At 40.2% G+C, this 27,309-nt stretch overlaps 1 protein-coding gene across 1 annotated transcript; it reads left to right on the top strand.

Annotated features, from left to right (window-relative positions):
• Positions 1-3,443: 3,443 nt before the first annotated feature.
• Positions 3,444-22,991, top strand: gna12a (guanine nucleotide binding protein (G protein) alpha 12a). Its single transcript, XM_029431298.1, has 6 exons — positions 3,444-4,189; positions 8,008-8,226; positions 16,609-16,659; positions 16,759-16,959; positions 17,256-17,462; positions 18,610-22,991. Exons 1-6 carry the CDS (start codon positions 3,872-3,874, stop codon positions 18,769-18,771), a joined length of 1,158 nt encoding a protein of 385 aa, XP_029287158.1. The 5' UTR covers positions 3,444-3,871; the 3' UTR covers positions 18,772-22,991.
• The last annotated feature ends 4,318 nt before the right edge of the window (positions 22,992-27,309 follow it).

The following is a 27,309-nucleotide window of genomic DNA, read 5'->3' as shown; positions in this document are numbered from 1 at the left end:
CCTCTGTCCAGATAAGATTAGAACTGCAACAGAACATCATTTTTAATTTGACAAAAACAATTAAACAAACTGTTCTTTGTTTTTTTAGACTGCTGATCTCTGAATTCAAAAAGTACAAAGTCAAATATTTTTTATTTAGCTCCAAATTATGAATTTGTCTCAGAGGGCTTTATAAACTGTACAACACAGACCCTCGGTTTGGATGAGGAAAAACTCACTAAACACACAACAAAACTTTAACTAGAAGAAATAAGGAAAGCACAAGATAATAAACAGAGAAGAGATTTCTCCTCCTGACAAATACAAACATGACACAACGTATGTTAAGCCAAATATGTTTTGCGTGAAGATGTAAAGCAACAAAGTCTCGTCTCTTCTACAAAGACCTTGAGAAGGGGAAGTTTAGCAAAACACAAAGTCAATTTTTACTTTTCTGTGTAGAGTTATTTGACCCTGGGCTCATTTGGTCACACTTACAATAAGGGAAATGGGTCCTTAAATTATTCCACATTCAATGTAATAATTTTGAGCTTCAGGTTTCAAGATTATGGATTTTTTTTTAGCATTCGAAGGATATACATGCATTAAACATATTCTTGATTTTTTTTCAGCTTCTTTTTCCTCATTCCCAGTCTTTTGTGCTATTCAAATAATTAATAAGAATATTTTCCTCCCTGTGCCTTAAAATAAAAAACTCAGCATACTTGGTGCTCTGGCCAAGTGCCTGTAGAAGTTTTCATCTACAAAATCCAACTATAATAGTTTAATTCAGATCATATTACAAGAGGAGTTGTGCATTTAATATGAACTCTCAGAGATAAGTGTCACAGAAATAAAATGAGATAGTACCTAAAATGTATTAATACACCATTAATTTACTGCAATGTTCATACATTTGCTGGTTTTATAATTCATTTAACTTATTGTTACTGTTCTCTAATCATGAAAAGAAAACAGTCATGTTTAATTAAGAGAGGAGAAAAAGATATGCGGTGCAATATTACTCCAAAGCCCATCTCTGTTCATTTGAAATGGATGAATAATTGATATTTAGAGATTGTCTCTGACGTTAATGACATCTGCTTTCCTGGCTTTAGCAACAACATCTTCTTGGGTTTATTATTCCCTTACATCTCTGCAAAAAATAAAGTGTTTGATATGAAATTGCTAAATTGAGATGATATTTTGGAGAATAAAATGTCTAATGGGCTGATGTTTACATTTAGATGAGACCGTGCCAATAACAAAAATTAAGTAAAATTGCAACAGAAACTGAAAACTGAACTGAAAACCCAGATGTACAGATTTTCTTTGATGTTACAGAAACTGAAATGCAGATTAGTTGCCCAGCATCAACTCGATCTAAATGGATTCTCTCTCTGGCAAAGCTCACTACTCACAACTTTCCACGTCTAATGTCTGCTGCTTCATCCAGCTGGCAAGCTTCCGCTGGGTCCACTTCCTTTGGCTCACAGTCACCATCTTGCTAACAGCAGAGAGTTGGTGGGCAGAAAGAAGTCTGCTGGAGTACTCGAGGTCTGCGGACCCAACTGCCGTTTGTGTGACGCAGATTATTCTTGTGGTGAAACTGGCCCTATAAAAAGCCTGGATCCTGTGGCTGATTAGTTTCTCTGGCAGGGAGGCTGTCAAGCAGAGGGTCCCCTGTTGCCTTGGCTGAGTGAGTTTCCCAGGGACACGGACTGGTTTGTGCAGGCATGGATGCTTTGGCTTGTCTGGCAGTTTGACAGAGAAGTGTGGAGACATTGTGATGATGAAAAGAGACACTGGTTAAAGAACCAGCCTGGAAAGAAACCAACTTTCAGTTCAAGCCGACCTTGTAACTATTCTATTCTTTTTTTAACCTTTATTTAATTAAATTTCACTGAGTAGTGCTCTCTTTTTCTGCAATGCCTTAATCACACTCGGTTACATGGACACTGCCATGAACAACCCCAGTTTGATCTACTGGCCTGTAACAAGGTCCTCTTGATCAATGGTACTTGTTATTGAGCATTGCATAGATTGTGTGACATGTTTTGTCATTTATATATAAAAAAAAGATTCTTTAACATCCTGCAACATTACAGTACAAACCACACTTCTCACGTGGTAGTTTGCAGGTAACAAAGTACACAAACACAAACAGTTTGGCCAATAAGTCGTATGAGGTTGTATAACCATCATGAGTTCGATCCAGTCCGTAGAACAAATTGTGCTTGTATTGTTCTAGTAAAATCCTGGATGCATTAAGGAAGCCTGCAAGAGCTAACCCAAACTGTGATTTGTGATTTGATCCAACTACTGCATGACAAATAGTGTGGTGTAGTAAATATCATTAAGTCATTTAATTACAAAAGTAAATGTTTTCAACAATTCAAATAGTGATCAAATAAGATGAATGATTTAAATGCATTGAAGATAGAATTGATAGAAACATTTCTTTTCTTTTGTATTTGGTCTGACACATGGACAGATGAACAAACAGAAAACAATGTGCAGCCTCTACACATCGCAGACCATGGCTGAAGTAAAAGCTAATGAAACATTTGATCACTAATTTGACTTAAAGATCCATTCTGAGTCATCTAAAAATGGCCAATTGGTCTTTTAAATGGATGTTGGAGTGAACATATTTCAGTTTTACACCGCAGACAGATACATCAAACCAGATTCTCATTTAATATTTATTTGCAGAAAGGAACGTCATATAAGACAAATCCCCTACAAAGTAAAACAACATTTAGTCAGTATTTATTTAGGATTCATGTGTATCACCTTTGCTGGTGTGAAAACTAAACTATAGTCTTGACCTTTGACCTTTACTGTTAAGTCATTGTGAATTGTGTTGAATGGTTGTGTAGCTGTATTGTCATTTGTATGTGCTTGTTCGGTGCACTCTGTCTTTAATTTGTTCATATTATATGTGATCATTTGAAAAGGTCTAGGCCTATTGATATTATTGATAGTCGTGTGCTATTGATAAGGTTGTGTTGTCTCACGATCAGCAGCTGTTTCATTCATTTTTTGATGTTTCAATTGGACCTTGCTTTCACATTTAGTGACGTAGCTACACATTAATGTATCACTAATTATAATATGATTAATCTGAAATGGGTCATTCTGCATAATGAGTACTTTTACATTTGGTACTTGAAGTGTATTTTGTAAATGCAGGACTTTTACTTGTACCAGAGTATTTTTTACAGTGTGGTATGGCTACTTTAACTTAAGTAAAACATCTGAATACTTCTTCCACAGCTTACTATATCTCCCTTAGTTGCTCACCCTTGTTGAGGTGCTTTCACACAGTTGCCTCTCCCTCTTTGTTGTGTATGCGGACGCCCCCTGACGGTGATCCCCGGTGGAGCACCGGCGCCTCAGCCCGACCGTCCCCCCGCCGCCCCGAGGAGCAGCTCTCACTCCGCTGCCCAAGTTCAGTAACCGCTGGCTGTGAATGAGAGTGTGGATAGGCTGTCCCCGTGTGTGTGTGTGTCTTCTTACTATTGTTTTGCTTCGGAAGGACGGACCGACTTCTGATCAACTTTAGATCTTGTTAAGGCCAGGACAGACTCAAACATTCAAACTTTTTTACATTTTTTGGAACATTTGCCGGCTTTGTTTCCTCTCTATCCGGATTGATTTTTGTTGATGGCGCGGTCTAACCAAGATGGACACGGGTTGTCTGCCGGTGGGAGACTAGATAACGGCTTTATCCTTTAAATATAAATGTAGACTTGATTTAACTATCCGCTGAAAACGTGTTATTTATCAAGTGGATGTAGCCGGACTGGGTCATTTCCACCCCAGAGGTCACATCCTATAATGAACATTCTCCCACTGAAGTTTCGGTGAACTTTTCCCACGACTCGCCATGTCGGGAGTGGTCCGCACCCTGAGCCGCTGCCTGCTCCCGGCCGAGGCCAGCCGGGACCCGGGCAGCAGCAAGGAGGGGAGCCGGGAGAGGGACGCGGCGCAGGAGCGGGAGGCGCGGCGCAGGAGCCGCGAGATAGACGCGATGCTCGCCCGGGAGAGGAGAGCCGTCCGCCGGCTGGTGAAGATCCTCCTGCTCGGGGCCGGAGAGAGTGGAAAGTCCACATTCCTCAAACAGATGCGCATCATTAACGGGCAAGAGTTTGATAAAAAAGCACTTCTGGATTTCAGAGACACTATCTATGAGAATATACTGAAGGTAAGAACAAGGTTTCATGGGAAATAAATAGCTTGAGGCCTTCAGGAGAACTTTACAGCCTCTGAGTCCAAAGTTTAAACTAGTAAATGTATAATCTGTTTCGTCAACTCCTGCTTTTGTCTTTTTGTTTTTAAATTGATATTGTGTTTGTTGAGAGCTTTATTCAAGTATCTGCCAAACCATGTTTAATAAGTCAAATTAAACTCAAGGATTTGTGGGACACTGACATTTAAGAGACCTGAGCTAAAAGTTGATGAAATGAGCTTAATCAATTAGTCTTTGGAGATATATTGATTAGAGCTGAAACGATTAGTCAACTAATTGATTAATTCATGGTTTGAATCATTTTTCAGGGAAACATTGACACAATTCCCCAGTTCCTTGTGAGATATGAAGATTTGGTGCTTTTCTTTATCTTTAATGAAACTGAAAATATTTGACTTTGATTTGAAGATGTCAACTTAAGCTCTGGGAAATCTTTATGGACATTTTTCACTATTTCTGACATTTGAATACAGACCAAACGATTGATGATTAATCAAGAAAAGAATCAGCAGATGAACCAGTAGTAGAAATAATCATTATTTGCAGTTTAATCCCACAGTTGAGGCTCAACCACAAGCACACTCAAACACACGGAGAGGTTTGTTGACATAGTACATATTTTTATCCTGAAGTGTGCGTGTGTGTGCTGTCCCTTTGTTTGCTGTCATGGCTGGGCCTCCTTCACCAGCTAACAATACCAGACTATTCCTGAGGGATGAGCACATCCGCCCTGAGTGCCACACAGCCCAGACAAGGATGATAAGCGCCTGCACTTCTACACAGCCGAGGCAGTATACAATACCCTCCCCTGAATGCCAACATACAGTGGCGTCGCTGTATTGGCCACATCATGAACAGAACCCATATACACTTTTTATTACCACTAAACCTCCTGAAGAACGCACAATGCATGATGTGTAGCAGGGCGAAGGAGAGGCAAAAATGACAAGAAATCACATGATTAGAAATAGTTGTATGTTTTGACAATAAAGGGCATCTTCTCCAACGCAGCAATGGCTGCAATCCCTTTACCCACACTGTCACTTTTCATTCATCTTGTGAAACATCGAGCACAATATTACTATTAGGGTTGCAAGTAACAGTTATTGTCATTAGCGATTATTCTTTCTATTCAACACGTAGTCTTTAAAATATCAGAAAATGGTGGCAGATGTCCAAAGTGACGTCTTCTACCTACTTGTTTTTCTCCAGAGACCAAGCTATCGCTTCAGCACTATGTGTCGCATTAAAGGAGGACCCCCTCCCTTCATGGGAACCTAATGATAGTGACAGAGAACAAAGCAGGAAGGGATAAAGTCGTAAGACAACACACAGGTGTGTAGCACAACTAGTCTTATAAAAATAAACAACATGGAGCTGAAGTTCAGGTGTGGTCCCGCTCCTTCAATCTCGATAATTATACATATACATAACGGATAAATCTTCAGTCTAATCCTTGTCAAAGTGGGTTTATTCCTTTCTCACAACTTAAAGTGAAACTAAAACACTGCTGCTAATGTACCTAATGTGTCAAGCCTTGTGCATCAAGTGGAGGTTTGATGAACAACTTGAGTATCCGCTCATTTACAAGCTGTACCTCTTAGAACAGAACATAAACAACAACAATAAGGAAACGTTAGTTTTCACCCACTTTGTAAATTGAACACACGATGGTTTGGAGTTTCTCCATGAAGCAGGTTTTTATCTTATCTTCATTTCTCCGCTGGTCCTTGTTTGTCTTTTATTACTGCTTAACCAGGTGTTTTCTCAAACATTAATCAATCAAGGGGAGATAACCAAAGTTGACAAGTGTTTTCAGTTTAAGTAGCTTCAAGATTGGAAAAATCATCTTATTCCACACTCTCAAAGACAGACACTGTGTTAGAGGAGCAGGGCAGTGCAGTTGATGGTGCGGACACGATTAATGCAGGAAGGGAGCCACTTTGTAATTACACAATAGTGATAAATGAAAAATAGTTTTTTTCTGTCCCAGCCAGCTGCCACCGTAGGCGACACCAATAACACCAATAACACCATTGATCACGTCGTGACTCTAAGGATACACGTTTTTCAGTTCAGACATCACATTTTTATGTTTTTCTAGCTCCATGTGGTGGAAAACTACTGAGGCACAGTGACATACAAATACCAAGAGCTGGTCTTTTGTCTCTCTCGCTCTCTTCGCCATTGACCTCCAAATTTAAAAATATAAAAATGCAGTGGAGTAAAAGTAGAAAGAAGCATAAAATCGAAATACTCAAAGTTAAGTACATCAGAATTGTACTGAAGTACAGTACTTGACTAAATGTACTTAGTTACTTTGCACCCGTGGTATTTGGTGTAGAGATGCAGATGAATTGAGACTTATTAAAGACCAACAAGGTAGACAGACAGGCTGGCTGATCAGCAGGGAAACAGACAAACATACGGGGGATACAGGAAGGGAATTGTGCTATAAAGAGACAGATTAGATAAACTGATAAGACTCAGGTTGGCTCACAGACAGAAACAAAATGTAGATGATTACATAGACAATTATCATGAGCGGATGTGACTCGAAGCTCACTCACAGTGACTCTGTTAGTGATGTTACTGCCAACATGCTGCTGTTCGATCCGCATGTGGTGTCAGATTACATGTGTCTTTGTGTTAACCACTAGTTGTGTCAGTCTTTCTCATATTCCTACCGTGTAAACAAAAACAGCAATTCTGAAAAGAAAGTTTTAAATGAGGGATCAGCTTTAGAAACGCACCAGTGGGTCACAAAAGGAGCATCCCGGTCAGACGGCACACACGAGGGAGGAATTCTACACATTCTACAAACTCTACATTCTTTTGCTCTTGGCTTTTTCTCACCTACACCTCCTATCGCACACACCATCTATCTTAGGGGGGGGGGGGATACTCTCTTTGAACTTCCATGTCTGAGATTCCTTACAGAGGATTTTCCTCGTCTTCGTAGAGTTGAGGTTGAGCTTCTTTGACAGCTGTGTTCATGTTGTGGGCTTGTAAAGCCTTGTTGAATGCGATATTAAGCTGTACAAATAAACTTGATCAGACTTGACTCTTGCACAAGGGTGAGGCAGTCATTACACACACACACACACACACACACACACTCAATGTTTCCTGCCGAGTCCAGGCTTTAATAATTCAGCAGATTCTGAACTTTGAGATGCTTTGAAATATGTATTAAGCCATACACATATAAGCATAGAAAAAGATGTTACAAGCTACAAAATAGACAAAATAAACGAAGAAGAAAATGCTAGAAGAAGTCACAATACAAACTGTCACACAAAATAGACTTTGCGGCCAAACACATCATGAGATGCTGAATTGGAACAACTACAAGGAGTGGATTAAAGAAAGTGGAATAAATATATATAGAGAGAGAAAAGGAGACCCAGATACAAAACATGGAATATCTGTCTCTGTGTGTGTTGGTTAGACCTCCCACACAGATCAGTCCACATGGTTCTCTTCAGAAAACCACCGGCAGCCACACATGCATATGTTTGAGTGTGTGTGTGTGTGTGTGTGTGTGTGTTGGACACATGTGCTGCACAGTTAAAGTTACTCCATGTTTACTAGTAACACTAGACTCTGTGTTGACATTTTCCCCAGGAAGCAGCACATGCAGTATGAGTTTTTATTTCCTCTGTGTGGTCAGGAAATATTTGTACAATATTGCTGACATTAGAAAAAACAGCTGTTACACCACTTCACCACATTCAGGCTCATATTCATGCACTGATTGTGTGTTTCTGCAGGGCATGCGTGTGCTGGTGGACGCCCGGGACAAGCTGGGCATCAGCTGGCAGAGCTGCGAGAACGAGAAGCAGGGCATGCTGGTGATGTCGTGGGAGGGACGCGTGGGCGGCTCGGGGGTCGAGCCAAGTGAGTTTCAGCTTTACGTGATGGCACTGACCGCGCTCTGGATGGACACCGGCATACAGGAGGCCTACGCAAGACGCTCTGAGTTCCAACTGGTGAGTAGATTAGTCCCGTAACACAGTTTCCACCTTCATCTCCCCTGAAGTAACTTCAAGGTTGTTAGTTTGTTCCAAGTCTTTGTTGAGGCTATATGATGTTTACATTGAGTGGACATTTCGTACTGCTGCACCCTTCCATCAAATGGAAATATTTCACATGTCTTGCACATAGATTTCACATTTTTCAAAGATCAGGATCATCTGGTAGATTTTATAATACACTCAGTGGCAGTTTAAAGATGTACTTCCCTCACAAATGATCTTTTTTGTCTAATTCAGTCTCATAACAAAATGATAAATGACTAAACTTGTATTGATGGTTGATCAACTACCTGTTTCTGACAAGACACATTTGAACAATTTCAAACCATCCTTAAAAACCTTTAAAAATCCACATTAAATGACTCATGTGTTGGTCTCTACATGGGACGTCCCAAACTCATGTGTTTATCGTAAAATATAAAATGAAAAAAAACCGTAATCCTCCCATGACTGTCTGCATTAAAACCCAGCCTCTAGTTATTTCACTGACCAGGAGTCATGATCAGTCATAGATTACTCAGCAGCGTCACATTTAATGTGTCTCACACACATGACAACCTGGAACAGAATGCAGCTCAGGACCTTTTGTACCCATCATTTCTGTCTTATTTCTGGTGAGCTGTCAAATTGAGGAATAATGCCAAAAGAATAACCTTTAATAAAAAACCTTGCACTGTGTATTTAGGGTTAGGGGTTAGGGTCAGTGTTTCAGTGACATCAGCCGTCTAGAATCGCAGATTGCCACTCATAACTTCAGAGGAAGTAACTGGATATTATCATGTTTTTTACCTATCGACTAAAGAAAGAAGTCACAGTGAAGGAGCGCTGCACCGAGCGAAGCCTGTGGAAGTATTTATTGTTTTTCTGCGTAACTTACCTCTCTCGTGCTTTTGTGTTTGGAGACTTCCCAAAGATGTAATTATTTTTTCTCTTGACTGGAAATGGAGCCGGTGAAGTGGAGCCCTGTGTAGTTTCATCTGCCACGCTACACTGCACCGAACACAATCCGAAACGGCTCGTAGATTGCAGTGAAATTCTTTTACCCTTTTAACCCGAATATATTAAACACATGCTGATAAAAAAACCAGTAGGTTGCACACATCACGGATCCTCTTTTTACTGTATAAGTAGTCGCATTGAATAGATGGACAATAATGCAATATTTTCTTTATTCAAAATGCCACAAAGTATTTTAAAAACAGTATTTGATAAAATGGCACCTTATAGGTACCCAAATATCAGAGTGAGCTGCTGTACATTCAGAGTTTTTAGGACTTGAAAGCCTCAAAATCATCATAAAACATAATATAAGGTGTCCTGATGACATTATTTGATTTTTGCAGGACAAAATATAGGGCAATAAGATAAGTGTAACTCTTTTGTAGCCTTTAAAGCTGCTCTAATCAATATTTGGTATTAACAATGGATCTATGTGTACATGAAAGGGATCGCTTGTAGTGAAAAACCCACAAAGAATTATCACCAACTCTGCGGTTCCCCTTCGTAGCATCTTTCAGCTCGTTCTTTTGGTTTTACGGCACGTCATTTCTTTTTACTTACTTTTACTAGACCCTAAACACTCATTGTACGCAGCCTGCCCAGAACCAAACAACAGTCAGACAAAGTTAGCAAATGAACCAAGTAGAAATATGTCAGCGAAAGAGAGTCAGATATCTCCCTCAGGAGGAGTTGGTGGAAACCAAAAGCAGAGCTAATAGAAGAGTGAATACTAGCCAGAAAACATGATAATATGTCAATGTTGAGTTTACAACTTGTTTCAATGCCGCCAAGTGGCCAAAAAAACAGTCAATTCTGGTTTAAAGAAATATTGAAAGGCTTAATTATTAGGAATAAGAAGGTCCATGTGTAGAAAGAGGGACGTCTCTAAGACCATCTCTAGTCAGATGCCTAAGATCATTCTAATCTTTCTCTGCTGCCTGAAGAGAACCAAACACCCTGAGACTTGTTTAAAGCAGCCACTTACTGTAATTTAAAGATCATTCGTGAACAACAAAACAGCTTTAGAACCGCTCGGTTTTACAAGTAACTCTATAAGTATCTACAAATATACCGTGAAGGGCCAGGCAGTCTGTTAATGGCACTTGAACGATCATTAACCGTATTGTCAACATAGCGAATGTCTCACAGCGTGGCCGTCGCCAGCTGCTCTTGTTGTCGGGGCGGTTTGTATTGGCTTTAGCAGCTAGTTTATTCTGTGCTTTATCGGAAGTGACACGGCAGCTCTACTTTCTGTTCAGAGCAGTACGTTTGACCTTTGACCTTGTTACACATTTATCAGTGACACAACTATCTGGAGTCAGACAGAAGCTACTTCCGTCTCCCTCTCACTTAACATACTGTAAGTATGTGTGAGATGTCAGTGCACAGCTTTGGGTCAGACTGCCTTGCTGTCTTATCTGCAGTCGCTGTCTGATAAAGCCGGTGCTGTTCAGCTGCCCAGGCTTGCAGACATCATTCTGTCTTAAAGGATAAGGCTGGTCATATTCTGTATTTTTCTTATTGTCAACAAATTCCATTAAAGGCTAAAACCATAGAAATAGGATGAGTTAGGATAGGATAGTTTGATGTGGTCATTTGACTAGTTCAAAAGAAAATGTCGAGTTGTTGTTGGTTGTTATGGTCACAACACACATCAGTAAAGTGTGTCAGCCTCTCGCACTCACCGGAGGGTTCAGGGTTTAGGCTTTAGGGTAGATAATGGGATTGGGCCCCACAGTTCTTTGCAATGGCAAAGGTACACATAAACATGTCCGCCGCTCTAACCATCCTGCTATGTAGATTTGAAGGGGAATGTCCATTCTAGTCTTATTCTATTTCTATCACTAAAACCAACAAGAAACTGAACAAGTACTGTGCGTGTATCAAAAGCCTGATATAGATTATTCCTCTGTGCCGCAGATCTCCATTGTTGTCCAAAAACTATTAAAAACAGCCAAACTGTTGCACTGGGAGACATGAGTCACTCCCACATACACCATCCTGCTGTACTAAAGGAAAGCGTTTGTCTTTTTCAACGTGGGTCTTTCTTTCAAAATGATCGCATTACTTGACTAGCGAGTCATGCTATCTTTGCTCTCGCCACCTCTGTTGCTGTTAATGATTACACGGGCCTCGCTCTTCCTTCCGGCATTAACGGCTACTTCTCAAGCATGCACACACGCTAAATTAACAACATGTACACACAGCTGCCCCTGAAACACAGTGTTATGCAGTTACCTGGCATAACAGATAACCCAGGAGCTACTTCCTTTGTTTATTTCTGTTTGTACTAATGTAAAATGTCGCTTTATCTGGATAACATTACGACGCTTGCCTTGATATGCTATCGGCTAAGTTCCTAAGAAAAGTCTACGTAAGATTCATTACGTGTTCTTAAACTGCAGAAATGTTTCGTACCTGTGATCCTAATAAGCAGTTAAACGCCCTGAAAATGGCCATAAAAGGTCATGAGACTGCAGGGACGTGTGCACACACAGAAAAGTTGGGAGAATTAAATAAGTAAAAGATTCCCAAACTACAGAAACATAAAAACACCGAGTCATGTTTAAAGATGTACAACTACAGAAGGAACTAAAGTGCCTGGGGGCTGAGTGTCACAGGGTAAAGAAACTGCATTTGTGGTTTTGGTCTTTTCGTGGGATTTGTTGACAATAAGAGAATTATAGAATAGCACCAGCCTTATCTTTTTTTTTTTTTAAGTAAGAAAAGCTGAAATGTCTACCATGGACTAAATGTGCTGAGTTCGACGCTCTTCTCCTCCCCCCTTCTCTCCACTCTCTTGAGAGGTTTTCCGGGGATACCACAGTCAGCTTTTCCCAGGCACGTCTGGAGCTGAGCCACGGGCTCACAGGGAGAAGGAGGAGAGAGAGAGAGAGAGAGAGAGAGAGAGAGAGAGAGAGAGAGAGAGAGAGAGAGAGAGAGAGAGAGAGGAAAGACAAGCAGTGAAGGAGAAGTGGAGATAGTGAGAGAGAAAAACAAACTGAAAGAAAAGATTTTGTTTACTTGTCCTGTGTTCCCACCACACCCAGATAACACGCAATTTGATATAGCACATAAACACCACGACGTCTTCTGCCTGACAAAAACAAGGCTGTATATCACTCTGGGACGGTAAACTGTGGCTGTTGTCTTCTGTCACACACACATCATGAATAAAGAGTTCAGACTGTGTACTGTATAGGTGACTTTTAGGCCCAGCTAAGATGTAAAGAAGCTGTAAATGCTGAAACACATGCACAGCCACACACACATACACACACACACATACACGCTCCTCACATATGGTCGACTATATGAGATTTCAACCTGCAAATCTCTGCTGCTGCACTTTATGAGTTAGCATTGGCTCTACTGTATGTAGATAAAGAAGCTTTATCTACGTCTGAGTGTTTACAGAGTGTGTCTGGGTTTGGACGTTGTTTCCCTTTCTACACTTCTTCTTTCCGAGCGTACTCGTCTGTGAGTGTGTGCTGGGTGAAAGAATCATACGTAGGGCTACAGCTGAGTATTATTTTCAATATCGACGATTTTTAAGATCAATTATTCGTTTGGTTTATATGATGTTATAAAATGGTAAAACGTTTTTTTAAAGTCCAAGGGGATGTCTTTAAATGTCTTCTTTTGTCAGTCCAACACTGTTTGTTAATAAACCTTTTAATGTTTGGTTTTAAAATCCTATTAAATCCTCTAAATGTGGGTTTTCAGTCTTATATTTATAGTTTTTTGTTTCTGAAAACAAACTTCTCTGACACCACAACATCAGCACAGCAAAGTGCACCTGGTGAAGAAACGCATGTATTTCATCTAAACCAGTTTATAAAATGTTAATAATGCAAAAGTGACAGTAGGTCAAAGTTGAACGGGGTTTACGACAGACAGTTTACCGTTCGGACTTCTTTTAGGGATCTTGCTTTGTTCACAAATGTCATTGTTTTGGCGAGTACAAAGTTTTCATTACTGATGATGGCCCAAACTACAAGACTATAACTATAAAACTATAACAAGACTGACGTTGTAAATCCAACAATTTTCAAACCTAGTAAAAAATGCTCCTGAACGGTGAACTTTCCGTAGCAATCCTAATCGAATGAAAAACTAGCAATGACAAACGACGTCTTTTGTCATGGCTTTTATTAAGAGCCCCCTAGTGGCAGAACATGCTGATTGTACGTTTAAATGGGATAATTGTCTGATAAACAATAAAAAGGAATTTGTTAGTTACAGATGAAAAGATTTACTCTCTATATTCAGTGAGTTAATACGTATAACACATCGTGGTTGTGATAGGACTGCAGTGGTCAAACAAACGTGGCACACCCAGTCACACATACAAGTGGTGCACGTATACCTATGGCCACACATACACACACACACACACACACACACACACACACACACACACACACACACTGCAGAATGTGAGCTTATTCAGGTCTTTGCTGTAATAAAGCCCCTAATCTGCCCATACATGCCATGAATGGAGACATTCCTCCAGCGTTACTCAACCACACACACACACACACACACACACACACACACACACAAACATACACACAAACACACACAAACACACACACACACACACACACACACACACACACACACACACACACACACACACACACACACACACAGAGCTATATTTTAGTTTAACCAGGGGTAGATCTGCATTACAAGCTACTAAAACTCTTCCATGGCCTAATAACATTTATTTATTTTGATATTTACTTTGATGCCCCCAATTCATCAGGCTGTTTCATTTCTGCTGATGGCATGGCATCTGTGGAAATGATACTTGTGTGTGTGTTTGTAGGTGTGTGTGTGTGTGTGTGTGTGTGTGTGTGTGTGTGTGTGTGTGCGTGTGTGTGTGTGTGTGTGCGTGTGTGTGTATGTCTCTGTCTGTGTTTGCGTATCCCTTCATCTCTGGGAATTCCCCTCTCCCTGCTTTTCCCTCCGACCAGCCCCTCCTCCTGTTCACGTCCAGCTGAGCCAATCAGAGTCCCCCGGCTTTGTGTTTCTTATTGCTGTGACACTGTAGGTCAGCAGCAGGGGGTCACAGGGTCACATCTCACCCGAACGGGGGTCACGCTTCCTGGTTGTTACGCCATTTGTCAGGCAGCGACAGAGATGAATTTAACAGAGATTTCCCTGAGTCTGTTGGGTCAGTGTGACAGGAACCGAACATCTGCAAAGTTTGGTCTTTAAAGAGGAATAATGCTGTATTGTAGTTAGACCCGTGTGTGTGTGTGTGTGTGTGTGTGTGCGTGTGTGTGTGTGTGTGTGTGTGTGTGTGTGTGTGTGTGTGTGTGTGTGTGTGTGTGTGTGTGTGTGTGTGCGTGCGTGTGTGTGATGTTCTATAATGACTTTGTAACTGGGTTCTGTCTGACTCACTAATCCCTCCCTCCTCCATGTCTCTCCCCACTGTTTTCACACACACAGCTGTTTCCTGTTGAATGTGTGTGTGTGTGTGTGTGTGTGTGTGTGTGTGTCTGTGTCTGTGTCTGTGTGTGTGTGTGTGTATGTTTAAGAGCGAGAACGGTAGGAAGAGAGAGATTCAGTTTTAAACTATTGTCAGAAATCACAAGTGTAAAGAAGAATTATAAAACTAATGTTTCAGTTTTAGCTCATTTACTACAAATGACTTAACGCCACAGAAACCCGTTTTGCTCATCGTGCTGCTGCGCTTTAGATAAACCTTTGCTGCTGTTTCAGGCACCAACTGGTTTTCATTCATTTTGGAACAGTATGAAAATCAATTAACAGCCTCTTAAAACTTTCTGGAGCTCTGTAATCCATTACAGTGAAGATCAAACTGCAGTTCAAACACATTAGCACTCAACAATAGCGAGGCATTGATGGAAATGACTTGGTGTTCACTGTAATGTGATTGCACCACTCAGGTTTCAAGAATTAACTAATTAATTGTTCAACTTAATTGCTGCCTGAAAAATCTAAATGATACAGCATATATTAAAACATTTATTCATTAAAATTAAGATTGTTAGGGGAATAATCTGGCAATACGATACGCATCATGATACAAGGGTTACGATTTAATAAGCGATGTGATATACTGCGAATATAAAAAATCTAGTATAAAGAACACACCGTAATTTAACCTTTTAACTTTGGGATCTGTATTTATCACAGTCACTGTAACAACATTACATCTGCCACAAGTCTTTGCATGCAAACTATTCATTAAAAATCAATAATGTTTTTGAGACGACACTGTATCACAAGACATAATATTGCGATACTAAGTGTATCAATAGTAAAGTTTTCCTAAAGTCTCAAAAATAAATGTTCTCGAGGGATTTCAGTGGACGCCTTGCGACTCAAATTAAATCATGGTCGACCTCTCGTCCAGTGTTTTTGACTGTCAAGACAAAAATGTATCTGTATATGTTTGTGGGAATAGTTTTTATAGTGTGAGATGTCGAGTCTTTGTGGGTTTCAATAATCTTAAAGCTGATTTTTTTGGCTACTTTTAACCGAACAAAACATATTATCACCTTATAAAGTTGTTATGGCAAATGTGTTAGCAAACAGTTTCCTGTTTACACATCCAGCAGACACGGAGCGACACAAACATTTAGAAAACCGAATTGATGAGTGTGGAGCTTTTGGTGAACAAGCACACTAAATGTGATTAGAAGAGAACACACTGATAATATCATAGGTCACATAAACCCAATGATCAAGAGTCATGTCTCTTGAATCACTTCAGTTCAAAATGCTGTGCCTGTCCATGAGAGCAGCTTTACAATAATGTTCATTTTGTCTGATATTTCTTTCATTTACTTTTAGGTTTTTTTACTTTATTATATTGAACATTTCAGTCAAAGTCCTGCTGTCACTTTAACTGCTGACTGTGCTCATTGTGCATCATTTTGGTCACGTTTTTATTCTTTAAACTACATTTTAGTCAACAATCTCGCATGTTCATATCGTCACAGTGAGTGTCGTCGGTGCCGTCTCGTCTTAGTTGTTGACAAACATATTTTGTCATAGATTTCTTCTACGAATTCAACCCTTCTTCACAAGAAACAGAGTACGCCACAAAATATTATAATGAATCTGATATGATTATGGTTGAGCACATGGTTTTTATCCTTTGTAGGGAGAATCATTGATGTATTATTAAATCAATAACCACAGTTTCCATAAAATGTGATTCAAATAAAAAGGAAATACAAGAAATAAAACTGTAGTGCTGCAGAAGTGCTTGAATTTGATTATTTAGGACTTTTAAGTGAGGTTGATGATTCAGCTGAATCTTTCCTCTGTAATGGATTTGTTTCTTCCTGTCTGCAGAGTGAGTCGGTCAAATACTTCCTGGATAACTTGGATCGTATTGGTCAACTGGTGAGTCACGGTGACTCGATGCATCTCAAGTTCACTTTGTATTTCGTCCCCTCTTTCAACTTGTAACAATTCATTTTTTTATCTCCTCTTTCTTTTCAGAACTTTATCCCAAGCAAGCAGGACATTTTGTTTGCGAGGAAGGCGACAAAAGGCATCGTGGAGCACGACTTTGTCATCAAGAAGATTCCTTTCAAGATGGTGGACGTCGGAGGGCAGAGGTCCCAGAGGCAGAAGTGGTTTCAGTGTTTCGACGGGATCACATCGATACTCTTCATGGTTTCATCTTCCGAGTACGATCAGGTAACATTCATGCACATTTCTGATCATGTAACCATGTTGTTACGAGGTCAGTCAAACAGTCCGATCATTATTCTCTTACAAGAAACATCAGAGACAACATTTGAGATTTGCACAAAGCTCTCTTTGTGGTTTGTGACTGATGAAACATGATTGTTCCCTCAGTTGTGGCTCCCGTTCAAACCAGCAGTCATATGATGACGACTGAATCCTTAATTGGTGCTCAGATAAAACAAAAACAAAGGATAATAGTGTGTGTGTGTGTGTGTGTGTGTGTGTGTGTGTGTGTGTGTGTCCAGGTCTTGATGGAGGATCGAAGGACAAACCGTTTGGTGGAGAGCATGAATATCTTTGAGACGATCGTCAACAACAAGCTCTTCCTCAATGTGTCCATCATCCTCTTCCTCAACAAAACAGACCTGCTGGTTGAAAAGATTCGCACTGTGGACATCCGCAAGAACTTTCCCGAGTTCAGAGGAGACCCACGCAGGCTAGAGGACGTGCAGGTACACACACTGTAAAACACAGAGGATTTGAATGTTGCATTATGAGGCACTGTTTATTAACTCATGCTTTCATGTACACAAAGACACAAAGACACACACACAGGATCCCATTCAGTGCACTTACATGTATACAAAGAGATTACGTTAATCCAAACAAAGATAGCAAGTGCTGTTCCAGTCGGCCGAGTGCTCAGCTGCAAAAATACAAATCAGTTTAAAAGCAGCACACCGTTAAAGCAATCACATGTCATTAAAGTATCATTGCAAAATATGTTTTGGGATATCACCTCCTGTGATGAGACTTACTATTGAACGATGGTGGTGGGCCAAGATGTTTTGAAATGACGTTGGTCCCAACAGGCCTTAATGATAGTTTTACTTTAAAACCTTTTGTCAGGATACACTTGTACTCTTCCTGTTCTCTGCGTTGTACTTTGTTAGAGTTACCAGCTCTCTTGTCTGTCCCTCTACTTGCTCCTTGTGGCAATCTGAGAGTTTACACTTTTATTTATAACCGTTGCGTACGCACTAACAAAGGCTTGAAATGTGCATTAAGCATTATTTTTTAAAGCTTGACGAGGAAATGTGCGTACATTTCCAAGTTGGTATGGGGAAAAGAAATTGCGCACTGGCGAGTGTACGCAAGGTATTATAAATAAAACATTTCTGGGTGAACATCAGTTCCTCATTTGTACATGCATAAATACTTAGTGTGGATTCTCCCTGGTCTGCTTTACACCTCAGTTGAATTAGTTCATGGCTGTGATTGTCACCATGCAAGAAACACATTAACAATATAATGAAAATGTAAATATGCGTAAACACGCAGCAGGTTGTTCCATTGCTTGGGATTTTAAACGTAGTAGTGATACATACAAATTGTACAAGCATTCAAATGTTCAGCTCTAGAAACTTACTTGGATATTGTTATTTACTTAGGATAGATATATTCTGAATAAGAGGATTTATATAATCTATATATATATATATATATATAGAGACTCTCTGAGATACATACATTAGAAACCTGCTTACACATCCAAGAGATCCACTTGGGGAAATCTAGATGGGGAAACCAGGTTTGGTCTAATCCAGAAGCAGGGTGTCTCATATGAACGAGATCTTTAAGTGTCTCTGCTCCTTCCAGGCGTTCCTGGTGCAGTCGTTCAGCCGCAAGAGGAGAAACCGGGGGAAGCCGCTCTTCCATCACTTCACCACTGCGATAGACACAGAAAACATCCGCTTTGTCTTTCACGCCGTCAAGGACACCATTCTGCAGGAGAACCTCAAAGATATCATGCTGCAGTGACCTTCACGCTGCAGACAAAGGCTTCTCTGACTGTAAACTGTGAAACCAGCCATGAATCCAAGCCTGGAGGACACGACAGCCCCTGAGTGCATATTAACACTGACCTGTGGAGCAGTCTGTGGATTTAACTGAACTCTGAACCTGTGGAGCCCTGAAGTGACTCTGGAGCCGGCGGCCCCTGTGGAAACTGTGAGGGTCGCAGAGGACAAGACCCTGCATTTAACCTGTACAAATGTATGTATGCTGGAAAGACAGCCACCTTCTTGTATCTCTCGAGTGTTCTCGCCTTCATACACAGGTTAGAAAATGTTAGTAGCACTTTGTAGGACACTCATGTCTATTATGCATTATAAATATACTTATAATGTGTTATAAACTGCTTATAATCATAGGTATAAGCACTATGCATATTACTTTATACATTATAAAGCATTTTACAATGACTCATAAGGTCAATCATCATAATGCTTCATAATTGCACTGAATCTTTAGATTTAAAGGTATTCTTTTCACTTTACACAAAGCAAACAACGACCACTTAGACTTAGAGTAACTTATAATCACATTATAATGCATTATAATGTGATTACAATGCATCATGAAAAGATTATAATGTATTACAACAATGGAAATGATAGTACACTGTGATCCTTGCCAAAAAAAGGTCTGTATTATATATTGTGTATTATGAAATGCTTTATAATGTGTTATTGTTATAAAGCATTATGCAAAGTGCTTATAAGTATAAATCTAAAGAGCTATAAGCAGAATATAATGCATCATAGACGTGTGCGTCATAGAAAGTGTTTTAAAAAAAGAAGAAAAATAGAGAAAAGCACCATTTACATGACATGAGCACTGAAAGTGTTTTGTTTCTCTCAGATGTACAGTATATATATATATATACACATATATATGTGTATATATATATATAAATAATGACAACCCTGTCACTAAACCTAAAAGTCAGACTGCTGCCGGTTGTAGCTGAATTAAGCTGTGTGAGCAAGAAGCAGGAGGGGAAGAGAGAGGAAAGACAGAAAGATTAAGAAAAGTTTAGAGCGAGCTGAAGAATGCCTTGTCCTAATGTCCACGTGACGAGGGAGAGGGGTGAGGGTTTGGGCTCATACTGGTCATATGCTGTGTTACGTGATAAGGTTGCACAAGTGTTCCTGTCAATGAACTTTAGCACAGGATAGAGATGAGTCTCTATCGTGCTTCCTGTTCTCTCCTATCTTTACCTCTCCTGCCCTGCTTGTGTACATTCCCCCCCCCCCCCCCCCCCCGCACCATCATACAAGACATGAACAGCTGCAGATAACACGTCTTATCCCTCTTATCCTATAACTCTCCTCTCCTCTCCGGCACAATAGACAGATTGTGCGTCTCCCCCCCTCTCCAGCAGAAACAGTAGACCGCCAAATGAGAGACTTTTCTTAGTTTAAAGACGCACAGAAACACACAGCTCCTGCGTTTGCATGCATTATGGTTCATCTCTATCCCAACAACTTCCCTCTGTTTCCCACCAACATCCCAGTGGAAGTACCACAAAAGCCTTGACTTAACTTGAGATGTATAATAAGTATGCCCGTCACAAGAGGTTTTGGTATACGGTTACACTACTCCTTTCTTTGTCCTGTAAACGTGACGGGAACAGCAGAGGATGACAGGGTTGAACTGTAAATGACCTTATTCCCATGATGCGGCCATTTTGGACTTCTGTAGCAGTCGGGGTGGGAAGTCTCCCTGGAAGATTGGCACAACACAAGTGAAACAAAAAAGATTGAACAAAAATACTTTTGCAGACGATGCACAATCAGCTTCAATAAGCTTCTTTCCTCTTCCGAGTTAGGTGTCTTCTATATCAGGACAGGAGTATTATCAATGGCCCTAATACGCCATCGTACGTATTAAACAAATTGGTTAGGTCTAGTGCTGCAGGAGTTGATTGATTAACCGATGGACAGAAGAAGAAAAAAATGTATCTGCAACAAATTTGATAGTCAATTAATTCTCAATTATCAGCTGGTTCCAGCTTCTCAAATGGGACAATTTGCACAATTTATTTCCTGTATTATATCATTGGGAATTGAATGTGTTTGAATTTGTCATTTAAAGACGTCACTTTTGGGTCTAGGAACTATTTTCTGATATTTTAAAGCTGCACTAGTGAATATTTGTATAATAACAATGTGAAAGGGGTTGTTCACAGTAATGAATCTACAGGGAATTATCACTCGACCATGCAGGTCCCCTCAGCTCTAAAGAACGTTTTAGCCTCTTGCAGCTCATTGTTTCGGTTTTACGGCCGGAAACTTTGTTCGGCATCAAACAGCAGACATACACTGGGACAAATGTTTCCATCAGGAGTTGGTGGAGACAGAACTAGAGCTAAAAAGGGGGGGGGGGGGGGGGAATATTGATTTTACATTCATGACGTGGCCAGAAACACGACTCCAAATGAGTGTCGCTCTGTGTCTGATGGATGTATTAATAAGCAACTGTTTTCTAATACATTACATCAACAAATACACTCAATGGCCACTTTATCAGGTATATAGAAATCACTTTGTCCCTGACCGTGGGGCGATTGTTGGTTATCTTCTCACACACAACCGTGTCTACAGTTTACAGAGAAATGTGTTAAACTCATCCAGTGAGCAGCAGTTCTGTGCCTTGCCTTAGTTTCCCCGGCAGTGATGTCATCACGTATTTTGTGTAAAGGGGATATTCAACCTTTCAACTTCCGTTTCATTAGAATACATCTGTTGTTACAAATACTTGACACATTTTATCACAGGGATCGTATAAAGTTACAAAGTATACCCATGAATATTTCACATTGGATTCCTCCTCTGCGTTGAGGAGTTGCGTGTTTAGTCTTTGGTATTTTGCGCCGTCTTCACAAAATATTTAGTTTGTACAACTCGTGCCGTTTCGGAGAATACTTCAAAGGACAGCGCGTTGAGCGTAAACACCTTTGTGAGTGCTTGTAGCTCACGCGAGCATAAACAAGGCTAGAACAAGAGAGGAGCCAGACTGGTTCAAGCTGACAGGAAGGCGATAGTAACTCAAATAACCAGGCGTTACAAACAGTCCTGATGAGGAAGAGCATCTCCGAACGCACCACACATCAAACCTTGAACATGTCCATGTGGACTAGAATCTCTCGAATCCATGCCACGAAGAACTCAGGCTGGATACGACCCAGTATTATAAAGGTGTACCTAATAAAGTAGCCACTGAGTGTGTGTCAATGATGCGTTTACAGCTTGTTGGTGAACAAATGCAGGTTTAAAAAAAAAAAAGCAGAAGATCATCGATTAATCAAACGTAATATAATCACTAGTTGCAGTCTTATTATACCGGTGACAGTTGGCTGGTAATGTAGCATAAAGAAACAGTACTGTAGTTTAATATACCTTGCGCACTGATTTATGATGGTGGTTAAACTGTTGGCCAGAACTCCCTCTCACATGTCCTGTTATGTGCTTCTAATGGATACCTGCCAGCCAACCAGAGACAAGCATCTTCAAAACCCTTTCATCCCTTATCCTTCCTTGGATACTTTAAAATCACTTTCTTTCCAACATGTTTTCAAGTGAAAGATCTCTGTAAATGAAAATGTTGATTTGACTCCCAATACTCGCCTGATTTGGTACGGAGCAGTAGGACACAGCTGGGCTGCTACTCCCACCCTGAGTATTAAGTCCAAATGGCCCCGAGGGGAATGAGGCGAATCATGAGCACTTCCACACGCCTTTGTATAATACTGTATTAAACTGTGTCATTTGTACGTACTTGTTTGTGTTTGCATTGTGACTTATGGCCCTTTTTGTGCATGTTCATTCATCTTGTACATAGAATACTGTAAGTATTTGACTGACACTGTGTGTAACGTGGTAACCTTACAATACAAGCCACTCTGTCTAACAGTATCACTGTAACTGTAACGTTGCTGTAACATTTGTCGTTAACTAACCTACCTTTTCCACTCACACAAGTTTTTTTTTTTTTGTAAGTGTCGTCATTGCACTGGATGTGTCCGAGAGAAAACAACCAGAAAGGAAAATGTCTGGGAAAATGAAACAAATAAACAGACAGCAAACTTTTAAAGGCGAGCAGGATGAGAAGAGGGAGGTCTTCTGCTTTTGTTTTGTTTCCCAGTGCCTTGGCTCTGTGCTCTGTGCTCTGTGGTGAAATACACTGCCGTTTGCTGACATGCTGTTTCTTTATTTTCTCAGTGTGGGCGTCTGTGTGTGTGTTTGAGTGTGTATACGGCAAAGCAAGAGGTCGAGACCCTCTGTGTTGGAAAGTGAAAAGTGGTAGAAAGATTAGAAGAGAGAGGGGGAGGGGGGGGGGGGGATAGAGGGAGATGTCAGAGGATTTAAAATGTTTTGAGTTCATGAAGGAGAGAAAAGAATAAATACAAATATGTTTTTTCAATGTCCAGGGCAAGTTTTATGAACATGAGAAGCTCTTTTACAAAGCCAGAAAGCACAGAGTTGATAAGTAATGTCATACTGATGTATAGCCTAGAGGCTAACTGCAGGCTTTCATTCCACGTAATGTAATACGAAGCTCATCAGCTAGAGCTATCAGACCGCTGGGCATAACAGTGCAGCTGAAGTCGGGCGATATCTCCGTTACCCAGCAGAGTCTGACCTTTGCTTTGGCTTTTAATCAGAGGAGCTCTGATACATAACAGACTGCAACTCTCAAGAGAGAGGGAGGGAGCCCAGAAACAACTAGACCAGAGTTTCAGCGTTTTAGAAATCACTGGTTAACATAGATTTATTTACACAGGAAGAGAATTTAATTCAAGGTCTACACACACACACACACACACACACACACACCGCACAAACACATGTGACAGCGTATACGGGATCTATGCAACCATAGAAAAGCCAGAAATGACCCTGTGAATGGGAAGGCAGAGACTGGGGGAGGGACAGACAAAGGGAGGAAGAGAGAATACAAGAAAAAAGTAAGAGGATAGAGGGAGGGAGGAGGGAGAGAGGTCATGTTTCCTCTGTTGAGCCCACTTCCTGTCCTGATCCCAAAATGGAGAGACTGTAAGAACGACATCCCTCTGCCTGTTTCAGTCTCCCCCTCCCTCTACCACACACACACACACACACACACACACACACACACATACACACCAGAGAAACCCAAACCAGCCTCCCGCGGTATCCTACAAAGGAGATGAGAGGAAAAAGCAGGGAGCAGAAAAATATATCCCCAGTGGTCTCTGAAACATAAGGAAGCCTTCGTTTATTGAGAGAAGCGCAGGACATTTTGTCCTCAAGTAGCACCGCACCATGTGTGTGTTATGTGTGTGTATTTCATATTTTAGAGGTTTAACATGTAAATGTACCACCTCTGACTGAAATCAACTTTTTTAAATGTTTGGCAAAAACATAATTTTTTCCTGCACTGTTACATTTTGAGAGTTTGTGGCTATTTTGCATATATCTACTGCAAAGTAAACATCCAAAATACACATTTAGTACAAAATACACATCTATTTGCGCTTGTAGATTTCTCCTAAATTCCCCAAAAAGTTAGCATTAGATAATGCCTCATTTGCACATTCGATAATAGAAGTTTAGAAAACTTATAGAAAAGATAATTGTGTTAATGTTAATAATCAACTGGGGAAGTTTCATGGTGATATCTATTAGCTAAATGTTTTACCCTATTACTCTTCATGATTAATTCTTACCCATCATGAGATCTATTAAGCAGGACTTCACTGAATACAAGCCGAAACAGTACAATACAGGCTGCTTAGTCAGCAAGCTCACACACATTTACAATATGGAGCCTTTCTCTATTTCAATCTGCAGTTTAACACGTTTTAACATATATTAGAGAAATAGTGGATATTAGAGGTATTAGAGAAATAAGAAACATGTGTTGACCAGTGGAATACACACCACACTATACCTTATCTGTATAGTGCGGTGTGTGTGTGTGTGTGTGAGGGTTTGAGTGTGTGTACGACTTCATGTGTGCCAGTGAACTTGGTCTCATGACTCTGGTTAAGCTGACGTTTCCCTAAGGCTGTTTTGATTGGACCTACTGCTGAACTCTGATATTTAATAATGAGCCAAGTACTCCCTCGGTTTCTGCCCACACACACACACACACACACACGCACACACACACACACACACAGATAACCAAACGCTTGAATCATACAGTGGAATATAAACAACTAGCGGTTCATTAGCTGATGATTTGGCCATGACACATCTCTGGACCCCAGGCTGTCGCATCATTAAACCACTTCTGTTTTAGTTCACACTGACAGTGGAATTAACTTTGTGATGCCTGGCATCATAACATTTTTTTCTCTTTTGGTGCAGAGCCTTGAGGGCAGATAGTTTGTTAATAAGGGGTGATGAGCATACTTAAATGTTTTACTTTATACATCCATTCCCCCCTAGCCAGCTTTACAAAAAGAGCAGATGTCTCCCTCTGCTGGTATAAAAGGAGTACTGCAACATTTTAATCTACAGTGGTTCTGCACTGTCTAAGTCATTGCTTCATTATAATTACTTACAGTAACTTCTTTGGTACATTTCATTCGCTCATGGCACACAAATAACACGTTCACACACATTAAAAAAAAACTCATAAATTCAAATGTACAGTTTACAAAATGCATGTTTTTCTTGGAAAAAACTACAAGTAAGTAGGGGCACGAGAAAAGCACAACATGTAAAGAAACTGAAATAAAATAACTAATCCACTACTACAGATTTCTGGTAACCAAATCGGGATGTGTGTAGTTTTGGATGAATTCAAACACTTACCTGTGATAAATCCATTCATTGAAGTGTTATAAATACCCATTTAGATCACACATCATGGTCGCACTCTGTCTGACACATTCAAACCTACATTTATAGACTTTCCTCTCTGTCCCGTCAGTGAGCGTGTGACCTGTCATCATCAGACTCTTTATGATAAAACTCAACAGTTGGATCCTGGTCATTAGGTTTCCATTGCTCAGCATGAATTAGTGGGTTTTGAACGAACGCATACATAATACCTGCTGTTACACTCTTTCACATCTGGCTAATTGTTCATTAATTTCCAGATTGCACTGTCAGTACACTTTAAAGCTGTTGTTTTATGAAGTGGAGAAAAAAAAGATCCAATTTCAAATGTCACGTCTCACGTAGCGTAATTATTGCCTCTGAATGCATCATTACTAATGCGTCATTTACAATTGTAATTACGTGTTAGCACCATTATTCTCTCAGCTGTCTGTCTACACTAACTTGACGTTTCCTCACCACTTGGTTTTAGAATAAAAACAATAAGCTGTAATTAGGGGAGACAATTTGACGACACATCTCTGCCATTAAGACCTTTTTTTATTTATCTTCTGTTTTTATCTTGTGTGGTTTTATCACATTTAGTCAGGCCTGCAGCTTATCCACTGTACATGGCCAAAGACATCTGAATTTTCTCTTCTAGCCGCAGTATTTCATCTTTCTCAGGGAGATCACTGAGAAGGACAGAAATATTATCCTTCGAGGAGACGGCCGGCCAAGACGAACAGCCTGTCAAATCTGAACCTCCAAGGGTGAGATATTAAATATTCATGACCAAATAAGCTAAAAACATCATTAGTTATTCTTGATATGTAACACTAAAAAGACTAATCATCCTCATCATGACTGTGACTGTGAGGTTTAATCAAATTTAAACAACCCCACAGCTGTCATCATATCTGATTCAAATTGAGTTAAATCCTGATTGTCTCATGGAGGACGTTTCAAACGGAGGCCAGCCCTCCTTCCAACCAAGTGACAAGAGCTCGGACACACAAATATAGAAATCGCCTCTGAAATGATCAAAACGGGTCTATAATCGTGTTTTTATGTTCCTCATAGTGAGTCTTACATTCCCTACGCACACTCTACATCAATCCAACCAAATATGATGTGTATATGTAGTAAATAACATGTCTGTGATCAAATAAAGTGGCATACTTTTGGTATAAGTTAAGGGCTTGGGCCTGTTGGAGTGCAATTGTTAAATCTCGCGTACAACAGTTTGGGAATAACTACTCTTCATTTGTGTACAGAAGCTGCTGAGAGGTTTCTACAGTCCAAGCCTTCTATTCAGTTTGACAAGCTGGTCACACAGGCCAACCATAGTACGCTGAAACCACTCAAATCACTGTGCAAACAATCACTTAAAAGATTAGATAACATTTAAAAAACATTCTTCCATTATCTTGCATCCCTGCCCATGGAGCCCGCCCACAACCTGTGCACCAGCTGATCTGGAAAACCCTCCAATCGACTCTGAACCGGGACATTCAGCTCAAATTAATTGGGGGAAATAAAAATTACAAAAAGCACATACTAACTTAAATTTCTCAGCAAATCTGATTAACGTCAGTTAAATCAAGCTGTTTTCTTAATCAGATTACTGTCATGTCATTTTGCACATACATTCTTAATTAAATGATAAAATGCTCATTGCTTTCATTTGTCAAGTATTTAATTC

Source organism: Cottoperca gobio, chromosome 1, assembly GCF_900634415.1.
Source record: "Cottoperca gobio chromosome 1, fCotGob3.1, whole genome shotgun sequence".
Taxonomy (NCBI): Eukaryota; Metazoa; Chordata; class Actinopteri; order Perciformes; family Bovichtidae; genus Cottoperca; species Cottoperca gobio.
Note: the sequence above shows the minus strand (reverse complement) of the source record. Positions and strands in the feature narration are given on the sequence as shown.